Source organism: Tasmannia lanceolata, unplaced genomic scaffold (genome assembly GCF_043159265.1).
Source record: "Tasmannia lanceolata isolate RefF3 unplaced genomic scaffold, GAP_Taslan_0.1 ptg000005l, whole genome shotgun sequence".
In the NCBI taxonomy this organism is placed as follows: domain Eukaryota; kingdom Viridiplantae; phylum Streptophyta; class Magnoliopsida; order Canellales; family Winteraceae; genus Tasmannia; species Tasmannia lanceolata.
In genome coordinates this window covers 17,251,205-17,272,500 of record NW_027518682.1, presented here as the reverse complement: position 1 = coordinate 17,272,500, position 21,296 = coordinate 17,251,205, and the positions used below count along the sequence as shown (strand labels likewise).

At 39.5% G+C, this 21,296-nt stretch overlaps 3 protein-coding genes across 5 annotated transcripts in view; 2 read left to right on the top strand and 1 right to left on the bottom strand.

Moving 5' to 3' along the window:
* Positions 1 to 3,000, top strand: part of LOC143877751 (protein FAR1-RELATED SEQUENCE 5-like) — a 5,144-nt gene extending 2,144 nt beyond the window's left edge. Inside the window, exons 1-3 of one of the 2 annotated variants that reach the window (XM_077379971.1) lie at positions 1 to 1,457; positions 1,602 to 1,739; positions 2,526 to 3,000. The exon at positions 1 to 1,457 is cut by the window's left edge and continues 2,144 nt beyond it. In XM_077379971.1, the coding sequence (XP_077236086.1) occupies positions 1 to 1,457; positions 1,602 to 1,637 (1,493 nt within the window). In that variant the 3' untranslated portion in view covers positions 1,638 to 1,739; positions 2,526 to 3,000. The other variant, XM_077379972.1, reaches the window with a different exon arrangement.
* Positions 3,001 to 6,209: 3,209 nt separating this feature from the next.
* LOC143877750 (protein FAR1-RELATED SEQUENCE 5-like) lies at positions 6,210 to 11,373 on the bottom strand. 2 transcript variants are annotated; one of them, XM_077379969.1, is made up of 3 exons: positions 7,773 to 11,373; positions 7,491 to 7,628; positions 6,210 to 6,704 (listed from the first exon to the last, which is right to left on the bottom strand). In XM_077379969.1, exons 1-2 carry the CDS (start codon positions 10,203 to 10,205, stop codon positions 7,593 to 7,595), a joined length of 2,469 nt encoding a protein of 822 aa, XP_077236084.1. In that variant the 5' UTR covers positions 10,206 to 11,373; the 3' UTR covers positions 6,210 to 6,704; positions 7,491 to 7,592. The 2 variants fall into 2 exon arrangements, with proteins under 2 accessions (XP_077236084.1, XP_077236085.1); XM_077379970.1 differs by lacking the exons at positions 6,210 to 6,704; positions 7,491 to 7,628 and having other exon boundaries at positions 7,641 to 10,164; positions 11,239 to 11,359.
* An 850-nt stretch (positions 11,374 to 12,223) lies between these two features.
* LOC143877749 (pentatricopeptide repeat-containing protein At3g12770-like) lies at positions 12,224 to 20,230 on the top strand. Its single transcript, XM_077379968.1, has 2 exons — positions 12,224 to 15,145; positions 19,550 to 20,230. Exon 1 carries the CDS (start codon positions 12,873 to 12,875, stop codon positions 15,099 to 15,101), a length of 2,229 nt encoding a protein of 742 aa, XP_077236083.1. The 5' UTR covers positions 12,224 to 12,872; the 3' UTR covers positions 15,102 to 15,145; positions 19,550 to 20,230.
* Positions 20,231 to 21,296: the final 1,066 nt, after the last annotated feature.

Below are 21,296 nucleotides of genomic sequence, written 5' to 3'. Positions count from 1 at the left end.
TTAGCGATGTCATTGTATTTGATGTCACTTACAAAACCAATAGGTTATCTCTGCCATTTGCACCGTTTACGGGAGTGAACCATCATAGACAATCGACCCTATTCGGATGTGCCCTGTTAGCTGATGAGACAGAAGAAACCTTCAGTTGGTTATTTGAACAGTGGTTGACGTGCATGCATGGCAAAGCACCTGATGCAATAATAACTGATATGGATCCAGCCATGAAAAATGCAATTGGAAGAGTTTTTCCAGACACCCATCATAGATTTTGTTCGTGGCACATACACAGGCATTTGCTTGAGCATGTTGCAGAGATGAGGGATTCGACTAGTAAATTCTGCCTCGATTATAATCGGTGGTATTTTTCAAAAAACATAGAGGATTGTGAGCAGTTGTGGGAAGATTTGGTTTGTAATTATGAAATCGGGGACAGTGATTGGTTATCTAGGATGTGGGAGCAGCGAGAGCATTGGGTTCCGGCATATTGGCGAAACACATTTACTGCAGGAATGACTTCAAGTCAACGTAGCGAAAGCATGAATGCATTTTTTGATGGATATGTGAATAGCAAAACTAGCTTGCATGAGTTCTTAGATGCATGTGATAGGGCACTGGTTCAACGTCGTAAAACAGAAGCTGAAGAAGATTTCAAGTCGAAATATTCGAAAGCAAGTATGAAAACGAATAGCCCATTGGAAGAAGAGGCGGGGATATTCTATACGAGGAATATGTTTAACATTTTCCAGGATGAGTTGAGGGATAGTAGTGGTTGTTGGCACGACCAGTTGAGCAAGGATGGGGCCGTGGAAGAATATTTGGTAGGTCTCAGAAATGATGTGAAGAGTAGATGGTGTAGGGTATTTTATTATGATTCCGATGGAATGACCTTCAAATGCGATTGTGCTAAGTTTGAAAGGGAGGGGATCTTATGCAAACATATCTTTCGTATTATGGATATGAAACAATTAAAGAAGGTCCCCGACCATTACATGTTGAAGAGATGGTCTATTCAGGCAATGTATCAAGTAGGGGGTACAATATCTACAAGGCCACAAGTGGGTAGTAGCGTCAATCCGTTTGAAAGGTGGTGCCTAATCTCAAGATGGCAGCGACTGGTTGATGGACCTGGAAGAGATGAGAAAGTTTTCAAGAGGATGACTGAATTTTGTGATATTCTTTTCGCTGAAGAAGAACAAAAGCAGAAAGAAAATGAAGTTACATTGGAGGCAAGTGAGATACCAATCGTTGGTAGCGAAGTATATTCAAACTTTGCTGTGAGTCAAATAGCTGAAATCACAATTCGAGACCCACCAGTTGCGAAGACAAAGGGCCGTCCAAAGAATCCAACACGCTTGAAATCTGGCTTAGAGACATCTATATCCGAACCAAAGAAACGGACGTGCCAATCCTGTGGCGGAAAAGGACATTATAAGTCGACATGTAAAAATAAAAGCCAGGTTTGTTTTGTTCCCTACTTACTCATTTGTATGTGTACATGGACTTTCTTAAAGTGGTAATTGTAAATGTTTATATATATATATATTTTTATCATGCTTCGCAACAGTTCTTATCTGTTTCTGAATTTGGTGGAGATGATACAGGTACTTCTAATTGGTGCTGCATCAGTTTTGCTATAGCAGTGTTCGTTTGCAGTTTTTGTAGTTGCAGGGATGAGCTACTTACTCATGCTCATTTGTGGTCAATGAGGGAGGAGTACTACTTCACAATTACATGTACTGGTAAGGAGATTCTCGAGACAGATTTTGAAATTTAATGTCTTCCATATTATCAGTGTTAAATTATTGGGTGATCCAAGCCAGTCATTTGTTGGGCACTGCCCAAAATATAGCAATTCAATCCCTATATTTTCTGACCTTTACAGATTTACCTGTAGGGTATTTTGATGTAGTCTTCTTTACACCTCAATTTGCATCTGTAGTGCTTCACTTATCTGCAGCCTTTTGAAAACCAAAATCCTATTGGCAGTGCAAAATTTTTACACTGAGCAATTCACACTCTCATGAATCTTCCAAGAACGACGTGTAAATGTGTCAAGATCACACAAGTAAAGCATGCATTTGAAATCTGAAGGAATGTGGCCTAATCTAAAATCCGGCTTCAAAGATTTTCCAATTACTATATTTCTTTTTGTGGACGATAATGCAATAAATAGATAACCAACTAGCAGTTAACAGAGGCATCCGATTTCAACATTTCGGATCTATTTCCCTAATGCTCTTTCTAAACTTCTAGCTTAGGTACATCACCCAATCTATTCCTTAAGTAGTAGTTGTTGTGATGATTTGATTTGTAGTTGGTGGTATATTATTTATCGATATTTATTTTGAACAGAAAGACACAGATGTTTTGATAATTGCAGAAAACCAGCTTGTCTTTTGTTTTTTAATTGGCTTCTAAGAGGGGGGATATCATTTCCCTTTGGAAACTGTAATAACATTTGACAGATCCTTCAACATCTAACCCTCGTGATATCTCACCCAATGTCATGTTTTTGTTCATAACAGCTCGGAGGACCATCTTATTCAGTCCCAGTGGGGAGGAGAGACGCAAGAAGTGCGAACAGGAATGCAGCTATAGCACAGCAACCAAACAAGATGATCAGTACACCATGTTCAGTGATGAAAACCCAAATGCCTGTTCTGTCATGTAAAACAGCTGATTCCATAGAAAAGAAAATGGGTTTTTTTTGTCCTCTGTCACATTTTATCTGTTTCCCCTCTCCAAGTCCACTGTAAACAATTAAATGTTGTTTTTGTGCATTTAATAGAGTTTCAGGTCCTTCCAGGGCTTGGATTAGTTGTTGTTGTTTTTTTTTTGTCTGGATTTTCCAATATTTAGGTTGTCAAGGAACAGCTACATATATCTACTCTGTTGTCCAATGGTTTTTCAAGGCATATCAGTATTTGTACTGTGCATACCAGAGTATGCACACATTTACTTTAAATTCAAATAAAAGGTAAAGAAGGCTTACTCTTCCAAGCAAAAGAGCCACATAAACAAGGTGGGGTTTAATGTAGTACAAACTTTAAAAACTTTTGCTTTTTTGCTTTTCTGTCAACTTCATGAGATGTATGTGTCGGCTCCCCTTAACAAAGCAGGGATTTTGTAACAGCAAATGGTAAAGACTCCCCTTACCAAAGCAGGGAATTTGTAACAGCAATTGGTAAAGACTGGGCTGCCAAAATCAAGGAATTGTGGTTATAATCTCCCAGCTTAATCGAGATTGGGATTGAGCATGAATTACCTTAAATAAGGCCCAGTTCGTTTGAGATTATCACAACCAATTGTGAGGGCCAAATCTATTATTGAGCTCAACTTTACGTTTAAATTTTAGCCCATTAATCGGTATGGCCCTTGCAATCGGTTGTCACAATCTTAAAAGAACAAGGTATAAGGTGGATGAATAATCTGCTGTTTTCTAGAGGCATAATTTGAAATTTTGTTGGGCTAATGCACTATTTGCCCAATATCCAAAGTTTCAGAAAACCTGGATGGCATAATTTCCATGAATAAGCACTCTTGCATCTATAAAATGTTTGGAGCTTCACCTTCTATCTCTTTAATTGTTTACATTGGACCCTTTTTTTATTTTTTTTTATTAGCGGGATTTGCTAGTGTCCTTCGCACAAGGCATTTCACGGATGGTCTTTTGCATGTGAGAGCAGCCACCTCGTGAATGAAGACAAAATCTGCTGAAAAGTGAGCCTATGAGATGGACACTAGCAAATCCCTAAATAAGCACCATATTCTCAAGAAAGAGATAGAGAGAGAGAGAGAGAGAGAGAGAGAGAGAGAGAGAGAGAAGTTGGGCTTTTAAAAAAAAGAGGGCATCTGCAACTGTTTGGGTTTCTTCAAGCTTAAACAAAAACGAGGGTTTGAAATCAGCCATTTGGGTTTTTCTATTTGAAATCTGCCATTTGCCATTTGGGTTTTTCTTCGCAAACAGCTAGTTGGGTTTTCTTTAAACCTTCATCGCACCTTCATCGCACCTTCATCGCAAACAGCTAGTTGGAACGAAACCTTCATCGCACCATATTCTCAAGAAAGAGATACAGAGAGAGAGAGAGAGAGAGAGAGAGAGAGAGAGAGAGAGAGAGAGAGAGAGAGAGAGAGAGAGAGAGAGAGAGAAGTTGGGCTTTTAAAAAAAAGAGGGCATCTGCAACTGTTTGGGTTTCTTCAAGCTTAAACAAAAACGAGGGTTTGAAATCAGCCATTTGGGTTTTTCTATTTGAAATCTGCCATTTGCCATTTGGGTTTTTCTTCACAAACAGCTAGTTGGGTTTTCTTTAAACCTTCATCGCACCTTCTTCGCAAACAGCTAGTTGGAACGAAACCTTCATCGCACCATATTCTCAAGAAAGAGATACAGAGAGAGAGAGAGAGAGAGAAGTTGGGTTTTCTTTAAAAAATGAGAGAGAAGAAAGAGATACAGAGAGAGAGAGAGAGAGAGAGAGAGCGTTATGGTTTTAGAAAAACCCTCGATTTTATTACGACAAACAGAACGCACTTTGAAACGCACGCTTCAGCGCACCATTTTTTCGAACGCTTAAGCGCATAAACAGTTTTCTCATATATATATATATATATATATATATATATATATATATATATATATATATATATATATATAGAGAAAACTGTTTATGCGCTTAAGCGTTCGAAAAAATGGTGCGCTGAAGCGTGCGTTTCAAAGTGCGTTCTGTTTGTCGTAATAAAATCGAGGGTTTTTCTAAAACCATAACGCTCTCTCTCTCTCTCTCTCTCTCTCTGTATCTCTTTCTTCTCTCTCATTTTTTAAAGAAAACCCAACTTCTCTCTCTCTCTCTCTCTGTATCTCTTTCTTGAGAATATGGTGCGATGAAGGTTTCGTTCCAACTAGCTGTTTGCGAAGAAGGTGCGATGAAGGTTTAAAGAAAACCCAACTAGCTGTTTGTGAAGAAAAACCCAAATGGCAAATGGCAGATTTCAAATAGAAAAACCCAAATGGCTGATTTCAAACCCTCGTTTTTGTTTAAGCTTGAAGAAACCCAAACAGTTGCAGATGCCCTCTTTTTTTTAAAAGCCCAACTTCTCTCTCTCTCTCTCTCTCTCTCTCTCTCTCTCTCTCTCTCTCTCTCTCTCTCTCTCTCTCTCTCTCTGTATCTCTTTCTTGAGAATATGGTGCGATGAAGGTTTCGTTCCAACTAGCTGTTTGCGATGAAGGTGCGATGAAGGTGCGATGAAGGTTTAAAGAAAACCCAACTAGCTGTTTGCGAAGAAAAACCCAAATGGCAAATGGCAGATTTCAAATAGAAAAACCCAAATGGCTGATTTCAAACCCTCGTTTTTGTTTAAGCTTGAAGAAACCCAAACAGTTGCAGATGCCCTCTTTTTTTTAAAAGCCCAACTTCTCTCTCTCTCTCTCTCTCTCTCTCTCTCTCTCTCTATCTCTTTCTTGAGAATATGGTGCTTATTTAGGGATTTGCTAGTGTCCATCTCATAGGCTCACTTTTCAGCAGATTTTGTCTTCATTCACGAGGTGGCTGCTCTCACATGCAAAAGACCATCCGTGAAATGCCTTGTGCGAAGGACACTAGCAAATCCCGCTAATAAAAAAAAATAAAAAAAGGGTCCAATGTAAACAATTAAAGAGATAGAAGGTGAAGCTCCAAACATTTTATAGATGCAAGAGTGCTTATTCATGGAAATTATGCCATCCAGGTTTTCTGAAACTTTGGATATTGGGCAAATAGTGCATTAGCCCAACAAAATTTCAAATTATGCCTCTAGAAAACAGCAGATTATTCATCCACCTTATACCTTGTTCTTTTAAGATTGTGACAACCGATTGCAAGGGCCATACCGATTAATGGGCTAAAATTTAAACGTAAAGTTGAGCTCAATAATAGATTTGGCCCTCACAATTGGTTGTGATAATCTCAAACGAACTGGGCCTTATTTAAGGTAATTCATGCTCAATCCCAATCTCGATTAAGCTGGGAGATTATAACCACAATTCCTTGATTTTGGCAGCCCAGTCTTTACCAATTGCTGTTACAAATTCCCTGCTTTGGTAAGGGGAGTCTTTACCATTTGCTGTTACAAAATCCCTGCTTTGTTAAGGGGAGCCGACACATACATCTCATGAAGTTGACAGAAAAGCAAAAAAGCAAAAGTTTTTAAAGTTTGTACTACATTAAACCCCACCTTGTTTATGTGGCTCTTTTGCTTGGAAGAGTAAGCCTTCTTTACCTTTTATTTGAATTTAAAGTAAATGTGTGCATACTCTGGTATGCACAGTACAAATACTGATATGCCTTGAAAAACCATTGGACAACAGAGTAGATATATGTAGCTGTTCCTTGACAACCTAAATATTGGAAAATCCAGACAAAAAAAAAACAACAACAACTAATCCAAGCCCTGGAAGGACCTGAAACTCTATTAAATGCACAAAAACAACATTTAATTGTTTACAGTGGACTTGGAGAGGGGAAACAGATAAAATGTGACAGAGGACAAAAAAAACCCATTTTCTTTTCTATGGAATCAGCTGTTTTACATGACAGAACAGGCATTTGGGTTTTCATCACTGAACATGGTGTACTGATCATCTTGTTTGGTTGCTGTGCTATAGCTGCATTCCTGTTCGCACTTCTTGCGTCTCTCCTCCCCACTGGGACTGAATAAGATGGTCCTCCGAGCTGTTATGAACAAAAACATGACATTGGGTGAGATATCACGAGGGTTAGATGTTGAAGGATCTGTCAAATGTTATTACAGTTTCCAAAGGGAAATGATATCCCCCCTCTTAGAAGCCAATTAAAAAACAAAAGACAAGCTGGTTTTCTGCAATTATCAAAACATCTGTGTCTTTCTGTTCAAAATAAATATCGATAAATAATATACCACCAACTACAAATCAAATCATCACAACAACTACTACTTAAGGAATAGATTGGGTGATGTACCTAAGCTAGAAGTTTAGAAAGAGCATTAGGGAAATAGATCCGAAATGTTGAAATCGGATGCCTCTGTTAACTGCTAGTTGGTTATCTATTTATTGCATTATCGTCCACAAAAAGAAATATAGTAATTGGAAAATCTTTGAAGCCGGATTTTAGATTAGGCCACATTCCTTCAGATTTCAAATGCATGCTTTACTTGTGTGATCTTGACACATTTACACGTCGTTCTTGGAAGATTCATGAGAGTGTGAATTGCTCAGTGTAAAAATTTTGCACTGCCAATAGGATTTTGGTTTTCAAAAGGCTGCAGATAAGTGAAGCACTACAGATGCAAATTGAGGTGTAAAGAAGACTACATCAAAATACCCTACAGGTAAATCTGTAAAGGTCAGAAAATATAGGGATTGAATTGCTATATTTTGGGCAGTGCCCAACAAATGACTGGCTTGGATCACCCAATAATTTAACACTGATAATATGGAAGACATTAAATTTCAAAATCTGTCTCGAGAATCTCCTTACCAGTACATGTAATTGTGAAGTAGTACTCCTCCCTCATTGACCACAAATGAGCATGAGTAAGTAGCTCATCCCTGCAACTACAAAAACTGCAAACGAACACTGCTATAGCAAAACTGATGCAGCACCAATTAGAAGTACCTGTATCATCTCCACCAAATTCAGAAACAGATAAGAACTGTTGCGAAGCATGATAAAAATATATATATATATAAACATTTACAATTACCACTTTAAGAAAGTCCATGTACACATACAAATGAGTAAGTAGGGAACAAAACAAACCTGGCTTTTATTTTTACATGTCGACTTATAATGTCCTTTTCCGCCACAGGATTGGCACGTCCGTTTCTTTGGTTCGGATATAGATGTCTCTAAGCCAGATTTCAAGCGTGTTGGATTCTTTGGACGGCCCTTTGTCTTCGCAACTGGTGGGTCTCGAATTGTGATTTCAGCTATTTGACTCACAGCAAAGTTTGAATATACTTCGCTACCAACGATTGGTATCTCACTTGCCTCCAATGTAACTTCATTTTCTTTCTGCTTTTGTTCTTCTTCAGCGAAAAGAATATCACAAAATTCAGTCATCCTCTTGAAAACTTTCTCATCTCTTCCAGGTCCATCAACCAGTCGCTGCCATCTTGAGATTAGGCACCACCTTTCAAACGGATTGACGCTACTACCCACTTGTGGCCTTGTAGATATTGTACCCCCTACTTGATACATTGCCTGAATAGACCATCTCTTCAACATGTAATGGTCGGGGACCTTCTTTAATTGTTTCATATCCATAATACGAAAGATATGTTTGCATAAGATCCCCTCCCTTTCAAACTTAGCACAATCGCATTTGAAGGTCATTCCATCGGAATCATAATAAAATACCCTACACCATCTACTCTTCACATCATTTCTGAGACCTACCAAATATTCTTCCACGGCCCCATCCTTGCTCAACTGGTCGTGCCAACAACCACTACTATCCCTCAACTCATCCTGGAAAATGTTAAACATATTCCTCGTATAGAATATCCCCGCCTCTTCTTCCAATGGGCTATTCGTTTTCATACTTGCTTTCGAATATTTCGACTTGAAATCTTCTTCAGCTTCTGTTTTACGACGTTGAACCAGTGCCCTATCACATGCATCTAAGAACTCATGCAAGCTAGTTTTGCTATTCACATATCCATCAAAAAATGCATTCATGCTTTCGCTACGTTGACTTGAAGTCATTCCTGCAGTAAATGTGTTTCGCCAATATGCCGGAACCCAATGCTCTCGCTGCTCCCACATCCTAGATAACCAATCACTGTCCCCGATTTCATAATTACAAACCAAATCTTCCCACAACTGCTCACAATCCTCTATGTTTTTTGAAAAATACCACCGATTATAATCGAGGCAGAATTTACTAGTCGAATCCCTCATCTCTGCAACATGCTCAAGCAAATGCCTGTGTATGTGCCACGAACAAAATCTATGATGGGTGTCTGGAAAAACTCTTCCAATTGCATTTTTCATGGCTGGATCCATATCAGTTATTATTGCATCAGGTGCTTTGCCATGCATGCACGTCAACCACTGTTCAAATAACCAACTGAAGGTTTCTTCTGTCTCATCAGCTAACAGGGCACATCCGAATAGGGTCGATTGTCTATGATGGTTCACTCCCGTAAACGGTGCAAATGGCAGAGATAACCTATTGGTTTTGTAAGTGACATCAAATACAATGACATCGCTAAATGTTATGTAAGCATCTCTAGCCCTAGCGTCAGCCCAGAACATAGATCGGAAGGTCCCATCCGTATCCAACTCCATTGAGAAAAAGAAATTCGGGTCTTCTGATCTCTTGTTTTGGAGATGATTGGCCACTAAGACAGCTTCTTGGCCTATATTGTTCACCCTCTTTTTTCTCAAATGGGAAGCAACTTGATCAGGTGTTACCACACCTGATATTCCATCGTTTGTTGAATTAATAGCCTTTGCAATCCTCGCAGCCGGCATCTGAGTCTCATCGAGACAGTCAATCAACGTCTTCACACTTTCACTCTTACTGAATCTATTATGGGAACGGTGCATTTGCCTCTTAAGTGGGGAGGTCAGAATGTGAGAATGAATGTCGTCAAAGGTGGTCACTACCCACTTCTCATCTCTTAGTTTTATGATCATCTTAGCTTTGCAATCCAATCTGACAGCTCGTCGTTCCCTCTTTTCCTTACCATCATCCACTTTCTTTCCCTTATACTTTTTCACCCCCTCTCTATCACACACAAATTTCCTTGAGTTCACAGCATTTGTTTTTTTAGAACTATTTGTACTGGATTTCCGTAATCCAAAACCAGTAGCCAGGGCATAAGAATTGTAGAATTCAAACGCAGACATCCAATCATCAAACACTTGGTTCACAAACGGCTTCTTCACACTACTATTCTCACTAATAGCCTTATTGGGTGTACTACCACCCTCATCTTCGTCATTTATATCAGTATCTGCCCATTCTATATTATCTTCAACCAGATTAACCTCATCATCAACCACAATTAGACCATGGGCGTCAACTTCTTCAATACCTAACCTGGAGGCTTGCGAGAAAGCATTATCAACAAAAGCAGACTGTGTACGGTCATTATCCTCGATACGTGACCCACACGGTTGCGAAGAGGTTGGTTCCATTTTCCTAGTAATTGAAAGAAGAGAAAAATAAGAATGTACTGACATGAAAGAAAAAATAAAGGCAGTGATATTTTCATGTTGAAAGAGAGTTAAAGCTATGTTCTTTCTGATAGTAAAACCCAATTTTCCCAGACATTAACACACCATAAACAATCAAACTGAAACCCTCCATTTTTTTTCTTTGAAGAATATTTAAAAACCCTTACTTTGAAAGTTACATCAGCTCTATTTTCTCTACTTGTGATAGTTACAGATAACAATAAAGAGAGTGGGTGCAATTAACTTTATGGGATTTGCTAGTCAATTTTGCAGAAAGCCACCTCAGGTCTCACTTGTTCACAAGAGGTAGCCATCTCAGATGAATTAAATGAATAAGACAAAAATATGCAATGAGGTGGCTCTTCTCTTCTGAAAAAGTGTGTGGCAATGGCTTTCTGTAAAATTGTCTACCAAGCCCCAAACTTTATTGGAAATATTTTGAATGAACAAAACTTACCCGGATCATTATAGATTTTATATCAAAAAGTTGAGCAAGTCTAAACTGAAGGGCGCCCTTACATAAATAAGGTGAAAGGGCGCCCCCATTGGTTGAAAGACAATTCCTAGAATGTTATCATTTCAAAAAGAAAAGAAAGTCCAAATGTTAGTAATAATTCGAGGAAAGTTGAGACTAGCTAAGAAAAAACTAGAAAATTTCCTGATAATCTTACTCTTGATAACCTCAAGAGCATTAATACATATTGTGTTTCATAAGAGATTAAGATAAACTCAAATCACCTAAGTTTACACATAATCGTTTTCCAGTGTTTATTCCACAAAAATCTATAAAAAAAAACAAACCAGAGAAAGAACAAAAAAACATTAAATTTCCACAGATCTTATTCTTGACATAAGAAATCATGATTCATAAGAGATTAACCTAAATTCAAAACACGAAACGCTACGTCGAATCGTTTTCTTGTAATTTTTCAAGACATTAATATAAACTCAAAAACACAGAAAGTTACAGAGAATCGATTTTTCCTGTAATCTTTGTCTGAAATTTGATAGAAACGAAAACAAAGTATGGAAAACTCACCTCGATCGTTGCTCCGTAGCGATGGATTTGGGTTTTTTTTACAGAACGAAATCGATTTGGAAGAAGGGGGTTTTTCTAGTTTCCAAATCCCACCCACTTGCAGCAGAGACCTTAGAGAGAGAGAGAGAGAGAGAGAGAGAGAGAGAGAGGTTCTGCGATGGAAAACCCACTTGAAAGGGGGTTTTTCATGCGATGGAAGAAGGGGGTTTTTCATGCGATGGGTTTCTTCAAGCTTTTAAAAAAAAGAGGGCATCTGCAACTGTTTGGGTTTCTTCAAGCTTAAACAAAAACGAGGGTTTGAAATCAGCCATTTGGGTTTTTCTATTTGAAATCTGCCATTTGCCATTTGGGTTTTTCTTCGCAAACAGCTAGTTGGGTTTTCTTTAAACCTTCATCGCAAACAGCTAGTTTGAACGAAACCTTCATCGCACCATATTCTCAAGAGAGAGAGAGAGAGAGAGAGAGAGAGAGAGAGAGAGAGAGAGAGAGAGAGAGAGAGAGAGAAGTTGGGCTTTTAAAAAAAAGAGGGCATCTGCAACTGTTTGGGTTTCTTCAAGCTTAAACAAAAACGAGGGTTTGAAATCAGCCATTTGGGTTTTTCTATTTGAAATCTGCCATTTGCCATTTGGGTTTTTCTTCACAAACAGCTAGTTGGGTTTTCTTTAAACCTTCATCGCACCTTCTTCGCAAACAACTAGTTGGAACGAAACCTTCATCGCACCATATTCTCAAGAAAGAGATACAGAGAGAGAGAGAGAGAGAGAGAGAGAGAAGTTGGGTTTTCTTTAAAAAATGAGAGAGAAGAAAGAGATACAGAGAGAGAGAGAGAGAGCGTTATGGTTTTAGAAAAACCCTCGATTTTATTACGACAAACAGAACGCACTTTGAAACGCACGCTTCAGCGCACCATTTTTTCGAACGCTTAAGCGCATAAACAGTTTTCTCATATATATATATATATATATGTATGGAAAAAGATTAGACGGTCGAGCGTACGCAGCAATGGTGCGGTAGAGTGTGGAATTCGCAATAGTTGCGCGTGGTTTGTCTGAAAAACAAAAAAAAAATCCCAAAACCCATCTCCCATTTTCGTTTTTGCATAGAAGCTTGGATTTTGCAATAGGCGCGCGTGGTTTGCACAGAAGCTTGGTTTGTCTGAAGCAAAAAGAAAAAAAAAAAACCCAAAACCCATAGTCGCGCATCGTGGTTTGTCTGAAGGTTGGGTTTTGCAATCGTGGTTTGTCTGAAGCAAAAAGAAAAGAAAAGAAAACCCAAAACCCATCACCCATCTTCGTTTTTGCACAGAAGCTTGGGTTTTGCAATCGTGGTTTGTCTGAAGCTTGGGTTTTGCAATCGTGGTTTGTCTGAAGCAAAAAGAAAAAAAACAAAAAAACAAAAACCCATCTTTGCACAGAAGCTTGGGTTTTGCAATCGTGGTTTGTCTGAAGCAAAAAAAAAAAAAAAACATGGCTCACATTTGGTGGGAATGGACGTTCTCATCATCTCATGTATTGCATGTGGGACCCGCTATTGTTTGAGATGGCTCCCTTCTGAAATGATAAGGGTGTCTCTTGAATTGAAAGAATCAATTTTTTATTTTTTGTTCCTCTCTGTTCAATCCGCGAACATGTGACATGGGTTGGAGTCTGGTGGTCCGCAGATTCTCCCACCGTTTTTTCCCCTTCCATTTAACTGCCTTTAAATCATTACCGTTGCTTCTTCCAACAACAATCCAATTTGAATTTCCCGCATCCAAATTCGAATCCCTTCATCATTTTTCATCATCACCTCTGTTAGTCGATTACTACCATGATAATGACGAACAAAATGCCTTTGATCTCGACTTCTTCTATACTTCTCTATTGGATGATTGCACCCACCTCACACACCTCACTCAAATCCATTCCCAATTCATCAAATCTGGATTACAAGGCAGCAATTTCTTAGTAACCAAATTCGTACATGTAAGTTCGAACATCGGCCAAATACGTTACGCACGTCAAATGTTTGATGAAATTCCCCATCCAAACATCTTCCTTTGGAATGCAATCATCAGAGGGTATTCTCGACATGACTTGTTCAACGTTGCTCTCGAATTGTATTGCAGGATGCATCTAGAAGGTGTCAACCCTGATGGGTTCACACTCCCTTATGTGCTCAAAGCCTGCAGTGGCCTGTTGGCACTTGAAATGGGTCGCCGAGTTCATGCTCAGATTTTCAGACATGGGTTTGAATCAGATATTTTCGTACAGAATGGTCTTATTGCCATGTACTCCAAATGTGGTGCCATTGGCCCTGCCCTTTTGCTGTTCAATGTCTTACAAAATAGGACCGTTGTTTCCTGGACTTCGATAATTTCGGGCTATGCACAGAATGGTCATCCTTTGGAAGCTTTGAAAATTTTTGGCCAAATGCGAGTGTTGTCCGATGTGAAACCGGACTGTATCGCACTTGTCAGTGTTATCAAAGCATACACTGATGTGGAGGATTTAGCACAGGGGAAGTCAATCCATGGTTGCGTGGTTAAAAGCGGGTTTGAATTGGAACAAGATTTGCTGATTGCTCTTACAGCAATGTACGCAAAATGTGGGGAAGTGGAGGTTGCAAAGTCATTGTTTGACCAGATGTCAATGCCGAGTGTTATTCTGTGGAACGCAATGATTTCTGGGTATGCCAAGAATGGTTATGCTAATGAGGCTGTGGAACTCTTCCGTAAAATGATTTCTACAAGTGCTAGACCTGATTCGGTTACTGTACGTTCGGTGATCTTAGCTTCTGCTCACGTAGGCTGCCTAGAATTAGGGAGATGGATGGAAGATTATATCAGTAGGAGTGAATTTCGATATGATATTTTTGTCAACACAGCTCTTATTGACATGTATGCTAAATGTGGAAGTGTAATCAGTGCGCGTATATTGTTTGATCGCATACCCAACAAAGATGTTGTGGTATGGAGTGCTATGATTGTCGGTTATGGATTGCATGGTCATGGCCATGAAGCTATCAATCTTTTTCATGACATGGTGCGTGCTGGGGTGGAACCGAATGATGTCACCTTTATTGGCCTTCTTTCAGCATGCAATCACTCTGGGCTTATAGATGAGGGGTGGAAATACTTCCATAGCATGTGGGACCATGGAATTGAGCCCCGTCACCAACATTACGCTTGTGTGGTTGATCTTCTCGGTCGTGCAGGCTATTTGGATGAGGCTTATGAGTTTGTGGTAAAGATGCCAATGGAACCGGCTGTAACTGTGTGGGGAGCACTGTTGAGTGCGTGTAAGATTTATGGCAATGTGAGTTTAGGTGAATATGCTGCGGAGCGTGTTTTTGCTTTAGACCCATTAAATGCTGGGCATTATGTACAGCTCTCAAATCTTTATGCTTCAGCTGGAATGTGGAATGATGTTGCGAAGGTCCGGGTGTTGATGAAAGAGAGGGGGTTGACAAAGGCACTAGGGTACAGTTTGATTGAGATAAATGGAAAGCTCCAGGCTTTCCGTGTAGGTGATAAATCACACCCAAGATCTAAAGAAATATTTGAAATGCTTGAGAAGTTGGAGAGAAAGTTGTTAGAGGCTGGATTTGTTCCTAATACAGGCTCTGTCTTGCATGACTTGAACATTGAAGAGAAAGAGGAGAGCCTGTGTAATCATAGTGAGAGGCTCGCAATTTCTTTTGGGTTGATAAGCACGGCTCCTAGGACAACCCTTAGGATTACGAAGAACCTCCGTGCATGCATAAATTGTCATTCGGCAACAAAACTTATATCAAAGATTGTTGAAAGGGAGATAGTTGTTAGGGATGCTAATCGTTTTCATCACTTCAAGGACGGATTTTGTTCTTGTGGAGATTATTGGTGAGAGGGCTGGCTTTTGCAGAGTAGGAACAGATCATAAACTATCAGGTTTAGTTAAATTCTGACTTTTGTGAACAGCTGGCTTGCTTTTATGGCATATTGTTTTTACTTTCTTACAATCTACTTCATAAGGAATATGCATCCGGCAAATTTGACTGCTAGTCTGGTTCACAAATTCGTTGCCAATAAGTGGCACAACATGTGAAACTTGTCCTTTAGCCATTTACATAGAAATCTTTATCGTTGGTTAATTATTGTGGTTCTGTATCTGTATGTTGTTCCCTTATTCTTTCATTTGTTAAACCTCCTATGTTTCTCTAATTCTGTACCTGATCAGTTTCCCTAAAAAACACTCATTGATATATCTGAAGTGCTTTTTTTCCCCTTGGGACAGGCATTTCTTGCATTTCTTTTTCTTGCCCTTTCAGCAGTCAGCAGTTGTCAAAATGGGATTGTAGTACCAATGGAAAAGATAGATCATCTCTTCCTACATTGCAAATATTCCTCCTTGGTTTGGTTGGCATTACTCAGATTTTTCGGTATGTCTTGGGTTACTCGGAGGAGCATCTCGAAGGAGATTAAATTCTGGAGTGGAGCCTTTCATGGGTGCCTTGGTCAGGGGCCCTGGATGGCCCTTCCTTACGCTATCCTATGGCACATCTGGAGGGAACGAAATAGTAGGGTTTTTACCGATTCAAAACGATCATGGAATCTTGTAGTTCTCGATATAAAGATCGCCATTTTAGCATGGTCGCGTGGTAAGGGGTTGCTACCTTATCCTGCTGGAATTGCACTAAGGCGTTGGAAGGTGATCCTGACAGCAAAGAGGAATCGGGTGTCGATCAAGCCCAAATGGAATACAACCCCGGGAGGTTATTTTAAGCTGAACTTTGATGGAAGTTCGAAAGGTAATCCCGGTGTTGCTAGTTTTGGGGGCATCATCCGTGATTCTGATAGCCGCGTTATTATGTCTTATTCAGGGTCGGCGGGTATTTGTGATGCAAATGAAGCGGAGGCAAGGGCGCTTCTTTTCGGTCTCAAATGGTATGTGGCACATAACATAGGCCCCCTGATAGTAGAAGGTGACTGTTCAAATGTAGTTGCTTGGGCTTCTAATCAATCAGATTGTTAATAAAATCTTGTGATTTTTTCAAAAAAAAATCAGGTGGTCCTTGGCGATTGCACAATATCCTGAATGAAATCCGTGATTTGGTGTCCATTGTTCATCCGCAAATTGTTCATAGGTGAAGATCGGCGAATTCAGATGCAGATATTTTAGCAAATGAGGGTGTATCTTTACTTTCAGTGGTGGTATCTACTTCGGACCTCTTAGTGAACCTATTGTAACTTGAACCATGTAACCCATGTTTGGGTTGTCTGTCTTGGTTTTGTTGGGACTTCTCGTCCCTCTTGTATTCTTTCTATGGAATAAAATTTGTTAAGTTTCAAAAAAAAAAGAGGAAAAGATGTTTCAATAAAAATGAAAAGAAAGAGAAACAAATAATTGAAAATGTACTATGTAGAATTGCTAAGTTCCATCCTTGCTTATAATCATTAGCTTCAATAGTGACTCAAAACACGCCATAGAACTATCAAAAGTGCCAGATAAGATGATTAACTTATTATAAATGAAAAGAAATAGACAAAAAAAAAAGATATGGAATAAGGCATTGTTGGGGATGTTTCTTGCCAACGAATGTCGTGATTTGCAGAAGACTAGGGAAGAGAGTGGGATTTTGTGAAAAAGAGATATGAAAAGGGCTTATGATCATGTGGATTGAAGATTTCTCTCGTACATGTTGGTAAGAATGGGCTTTGGTAAAAGATGGAGGGGTTGGATAACAAAAAGTATTTCTCATTCGTTGTTCTCCTTTTCTTGCTAAAGGTAAGCCATGGTTTTATCTTGAGTTTCCATTGACCTTAGGAAAGGTGACCTACTATCCCATTTCTTTTGCTGTTGTGGGAGAAGCTTTCAGCGAACTAGTGGGAGTTGTAGAAGAGAGGGGGCTTATTAGAGGGGTTCTTCTCGGTTGAGGACCTCCAGGAGTTTCAATCACTCTGCTCCAATTAGTTGATGATACTCCATGCCTCAAGAATTTGGAAGATCATATGGCAAATTTAAAGATGATTCTAACATGGTTTGAGTTGGCGTGGGTTGAAATCAATGTTAGCAATAGTTCTATAGTTGGTTTTAACCACTCTTTCTTTTTTTGAAAGGTAACAATTTTATTAAGAAAAACAAAACAGAAAACAAGATAGGGACAAGACGCCCCGCACAATATTTACACTAGAACCCTCAAAACAGAAACCCCCCATAGAAACCACTCAGCCTCCTAGCCCTTAATTCACCTCTCTCATAAACCCAAGTCCTGAATTAACAATCTACACCCTTTCCTTTTACACTCCTTTTGCCAACTTAACAGTATGTTCATTTGCTGATCTCTTCATATTATGGAAGTTCGGTCCAATTTTGAAAACAAGATTCCGAGTTACTGAAATGATGTCTTCTAACTTCCATGGTCTGCGTGCTTTGTTTCTGGCTCATGCTATAACATTTGCTAAATCACCTTCGTTTATTAATGTACCGGTCATAAACTTTGCATAGCATCTCAAACCCCACAGAAGAGCTCTTGCTTCTGCCTCGTTAGTGTCACACTCTGGACGGACCTGAAAAGGATAGGATCGCTTGTCCACTAGATTCATGGAAGATGCCACCAATGCCCACATGTCCAGGATTGCCTTTTGAGCTTCCATCAAAATTGAATTTTACCCATCCAATTGGAGGAGGACACCACCTTGGCAATCTTTAAACTCCATTCCTTTTTCAACCATTATCGCTCTCCAATTTCCAAGGATTTCTCCCATGCTATAGTTAGAGGTAAACTAGTCATTTCTTCCCCAAGAAATGATATCCATTTTGATATCTAGCAATATTCTTCCACACCTTCTCTTTTGATATTTGAATATGTGGTTGTTCCTCTTTCCATATGTGTCAAATCATTGCAAAAGGTACTAGCCTCAAGAGGCCAAAACATTTTATAGTAACCTTCCACGTGTCAAATCAATGCAAAAGGTACCCGCATTCACCAAATGACCCAATGCTCCAATGCAGTGTGATGTTCTTGATAGATCTTTGGATTTTGGAGTATCCAAGAAAGGCCGAAACATTTGATAGTAATCTTCCACAGTAGATGACAGAAAAAGGCAATTGACCATCAAGTGATCCAAAGATTCTTCCTTCTTGCATAGCACGCACCAATGGTTTTAACCACTAACCACTCTAAGTAGAGAGTGGCAGTACTTGCCAGGGTTATGGGTGCAAAGAGGAAGATTTACCCTTGTCTCTAGACTGTGGTGTGAAAGAAATGTGAGTGTTTGAGGGTGCTAGAAGGTCCCTAGGGAGGCTGATTTAGGAGATCAAATATCTATTTATGAGCTGGCCCCTAGGGAGAGGAGTTTTGGGGTTTCTCCATATCTGATCTTTGCAGGAAATGTAAGGTTTTATCTGATAGGTGTACAAGAAAGAAGAGGACTGTTACATGGGTTCCCCCTACAATCGGTTCTATTAAACTAAATTTTGATGGATGTTATTTGGGGTTTTGTATTGTGAGACAGCAATTGAGAAACATTGTGGGAAGCGGAAGCGAGAGCTTATTGATGGGGCTGAGGATCTTCAGCTTCAGGTTTGATGGGTACCTGCTGGTTGAAGGTGATTCTCAGAATGCAGTTAACATTGCATTGGACAATCTTTGTACTTATGTTCATGCAGCCAACCCTTCTTGTGGAGGGGCAATCTCTGCCCTATTTGTAGCAAGTTTTCTGTTTCTGAATAAATTGTTATCCTTTCTCAAAAAAGGTAAAAGAAAAATAAACCTGATCAGGTCCATTTTTAGATTCAATAGTGATCCAAGAATGCCAGCAAGCCATAGAACTCTTGAAGGTCCATGAATAGTTCCATCAGAAAGATCATTTATATGGAAGTGAAAAGAAATAGTAAAAGAAAACAAATGACTTAAAGCTGATAAGTTCTTTGGTCATTATCATTACCTTCAGTAGTGATCGAAAAATGGTAGCAAGCCGTAGAACTGACAAAAGCTCCATGAAGCTTCTACCTCTCAGCTATTCTGAAATTTGAGTTGTCACTGAAATCTCTTATAAAATCAAATGCACAACTTATCCTAGCAAATAACCAAAAGCTACCTCAGTATCATCCTTTGTATGTGGATTCAGTTTCCTCCTACCAAGTACAGCAGTTCCACATATCCCAATTTTTACTACTGCCCTTGTTTTTTTTTTTTTTTTTTTTTAAGGATTAACCATACTTGGCTTAGATGCTTCGTCTTTGAACCTTGAACAGAAAAATGCTTTGAGTTCTACGGATTGATAGTATCTTTGATAGACATTTTATATTATTTGCTCCTAATGTCAATTTGCAACTGGATACAATGCCAGGACTATTTTGTTGAGGGGTCAATTTCACCCACCTAGTTCATTTGCTGGCTGAAAAAGATTGTCTACAGATAACACTAACACCGACACTTGCCCACAACCATCAAGAAAAGATGACACTCTGTTGGCCAATGCGGTCATTGCACCACCGATGCTGGAAGATCATCGGGTTCTAAATATGAAAGCCATTCCACTTTTCAAGGACGACAATGCTCAGAACCAACATACAAGGAAGCGTTCTACTACTCGTCAAATTATGCAAACAAGTACAAAGGAGAATACTAATCTGTTTTCCTTCACGAAGTTTGGGGAAAGATTTTGAGTCCTTATGGTAGTAGACCGTCACCTCCCTTTCTGTGTGGAGGGATGCGATAATTGCGTATCTTAATTACATCTTGGATATGTATTCAATGCATCAGATATCTGTAAATTGATTCCATCAGGATCTTGTAAGCTTACTCCAGGAAAATGGCCATTGCAACAATATGGAAGCTAGTGTTTGATGGAGTTGCTGGCTATTGATGTATCCATGGGCTTATTATCCCCTAGCAAAAGGGTTTTGCGTGGGTGACCGTTTTCTGTTATTAATGTAAATAATCTTATTACTTTGTTTCCAATAGAAGCATCAGTCTATTCAGTTGTATTTATTCATAAGACTTGGTATGTTAAAGCCCTTGGACAACATCTTTCATCCCAGTGGCATCAACACTAGCCCATTCACTTGAATCCTCACACATGACCCTCAGATCTGGCTATCTTTAGTATAAGGAGAAAATAACAAGTTTCCCTCCAGGGTGTTTTAAATGTCATTCATGAATATATAAATTTCTTTCAGTTTGTTCCCGGTATCTCCATGTGCATTGTGCATTGGTGTTTGTTACGGTCCTAGGCAGGGGCCTGCCTAGGTATGGGACTAGGTGGGACCCAGCATGGTATGGGACATGTTTAAAGGGCCTAGTTTAACACATTCCATCAGTTTTAGAGCTTTTAGCGTATTGGTTATGTACCTAACATTTGGTAAGGGCGATCTGTGGAAAGAGCTGCTTGGAAAAAAACTAGAGTGACAGCTGCCAAAGGGGCCTCTAAGGACGACAGTTGCGAGAGTGAGGTGGAATGTTATGGTCGGGCCTGCCTAGGTATGGGACTAGGGGGACCCAGCCAGGTTTAAAGGGCCTAGCCTAATGCGTTCCATTAGCTCTAGAGCTTTTGGCAGATTGTTTAGGTATCTTACAATGTCTGATTCTAAAATAGTCAACATTACACATATAATGGGGAAACATCTATTGCTTGGATAATTGCTGTCATTCAATTGGCGTGACTTTTGTGTGATTGAAGTGGGAAGTTGTTTTCCGACCAGAAGTCGGATGGAGGTCTTGGGGATGGTTATATTTGCTCGAGGAGTAATGCTTTCCTTGGCAGATGGCTTTAAAGGTTGGGTGAAGAGAACAACGCTCTTTGGAGAAGAATAATTATGGGTGAATATGCATGGGATGCGTGGGGTGGGGTGGGGTGGCGTGGGTGGAAAGAGAGTTAAGTAGGGATAGAGGCTCGGGGTGCATGGAGGTTCATGTATAGTATCCGAGTTGAGTTTTTATCGTTCATATCTTCCTAAAAAAAGAATTGGTTTAAATGACAATGGCCAACTGCACGTTGGGGCAAACGATCAATGATAGAACTTTTTGAGACAAACCCAACTCTAGATACAACACCTTTTGTCTTAGGACCTGTTCATTTTGGATCTTGAGAATTG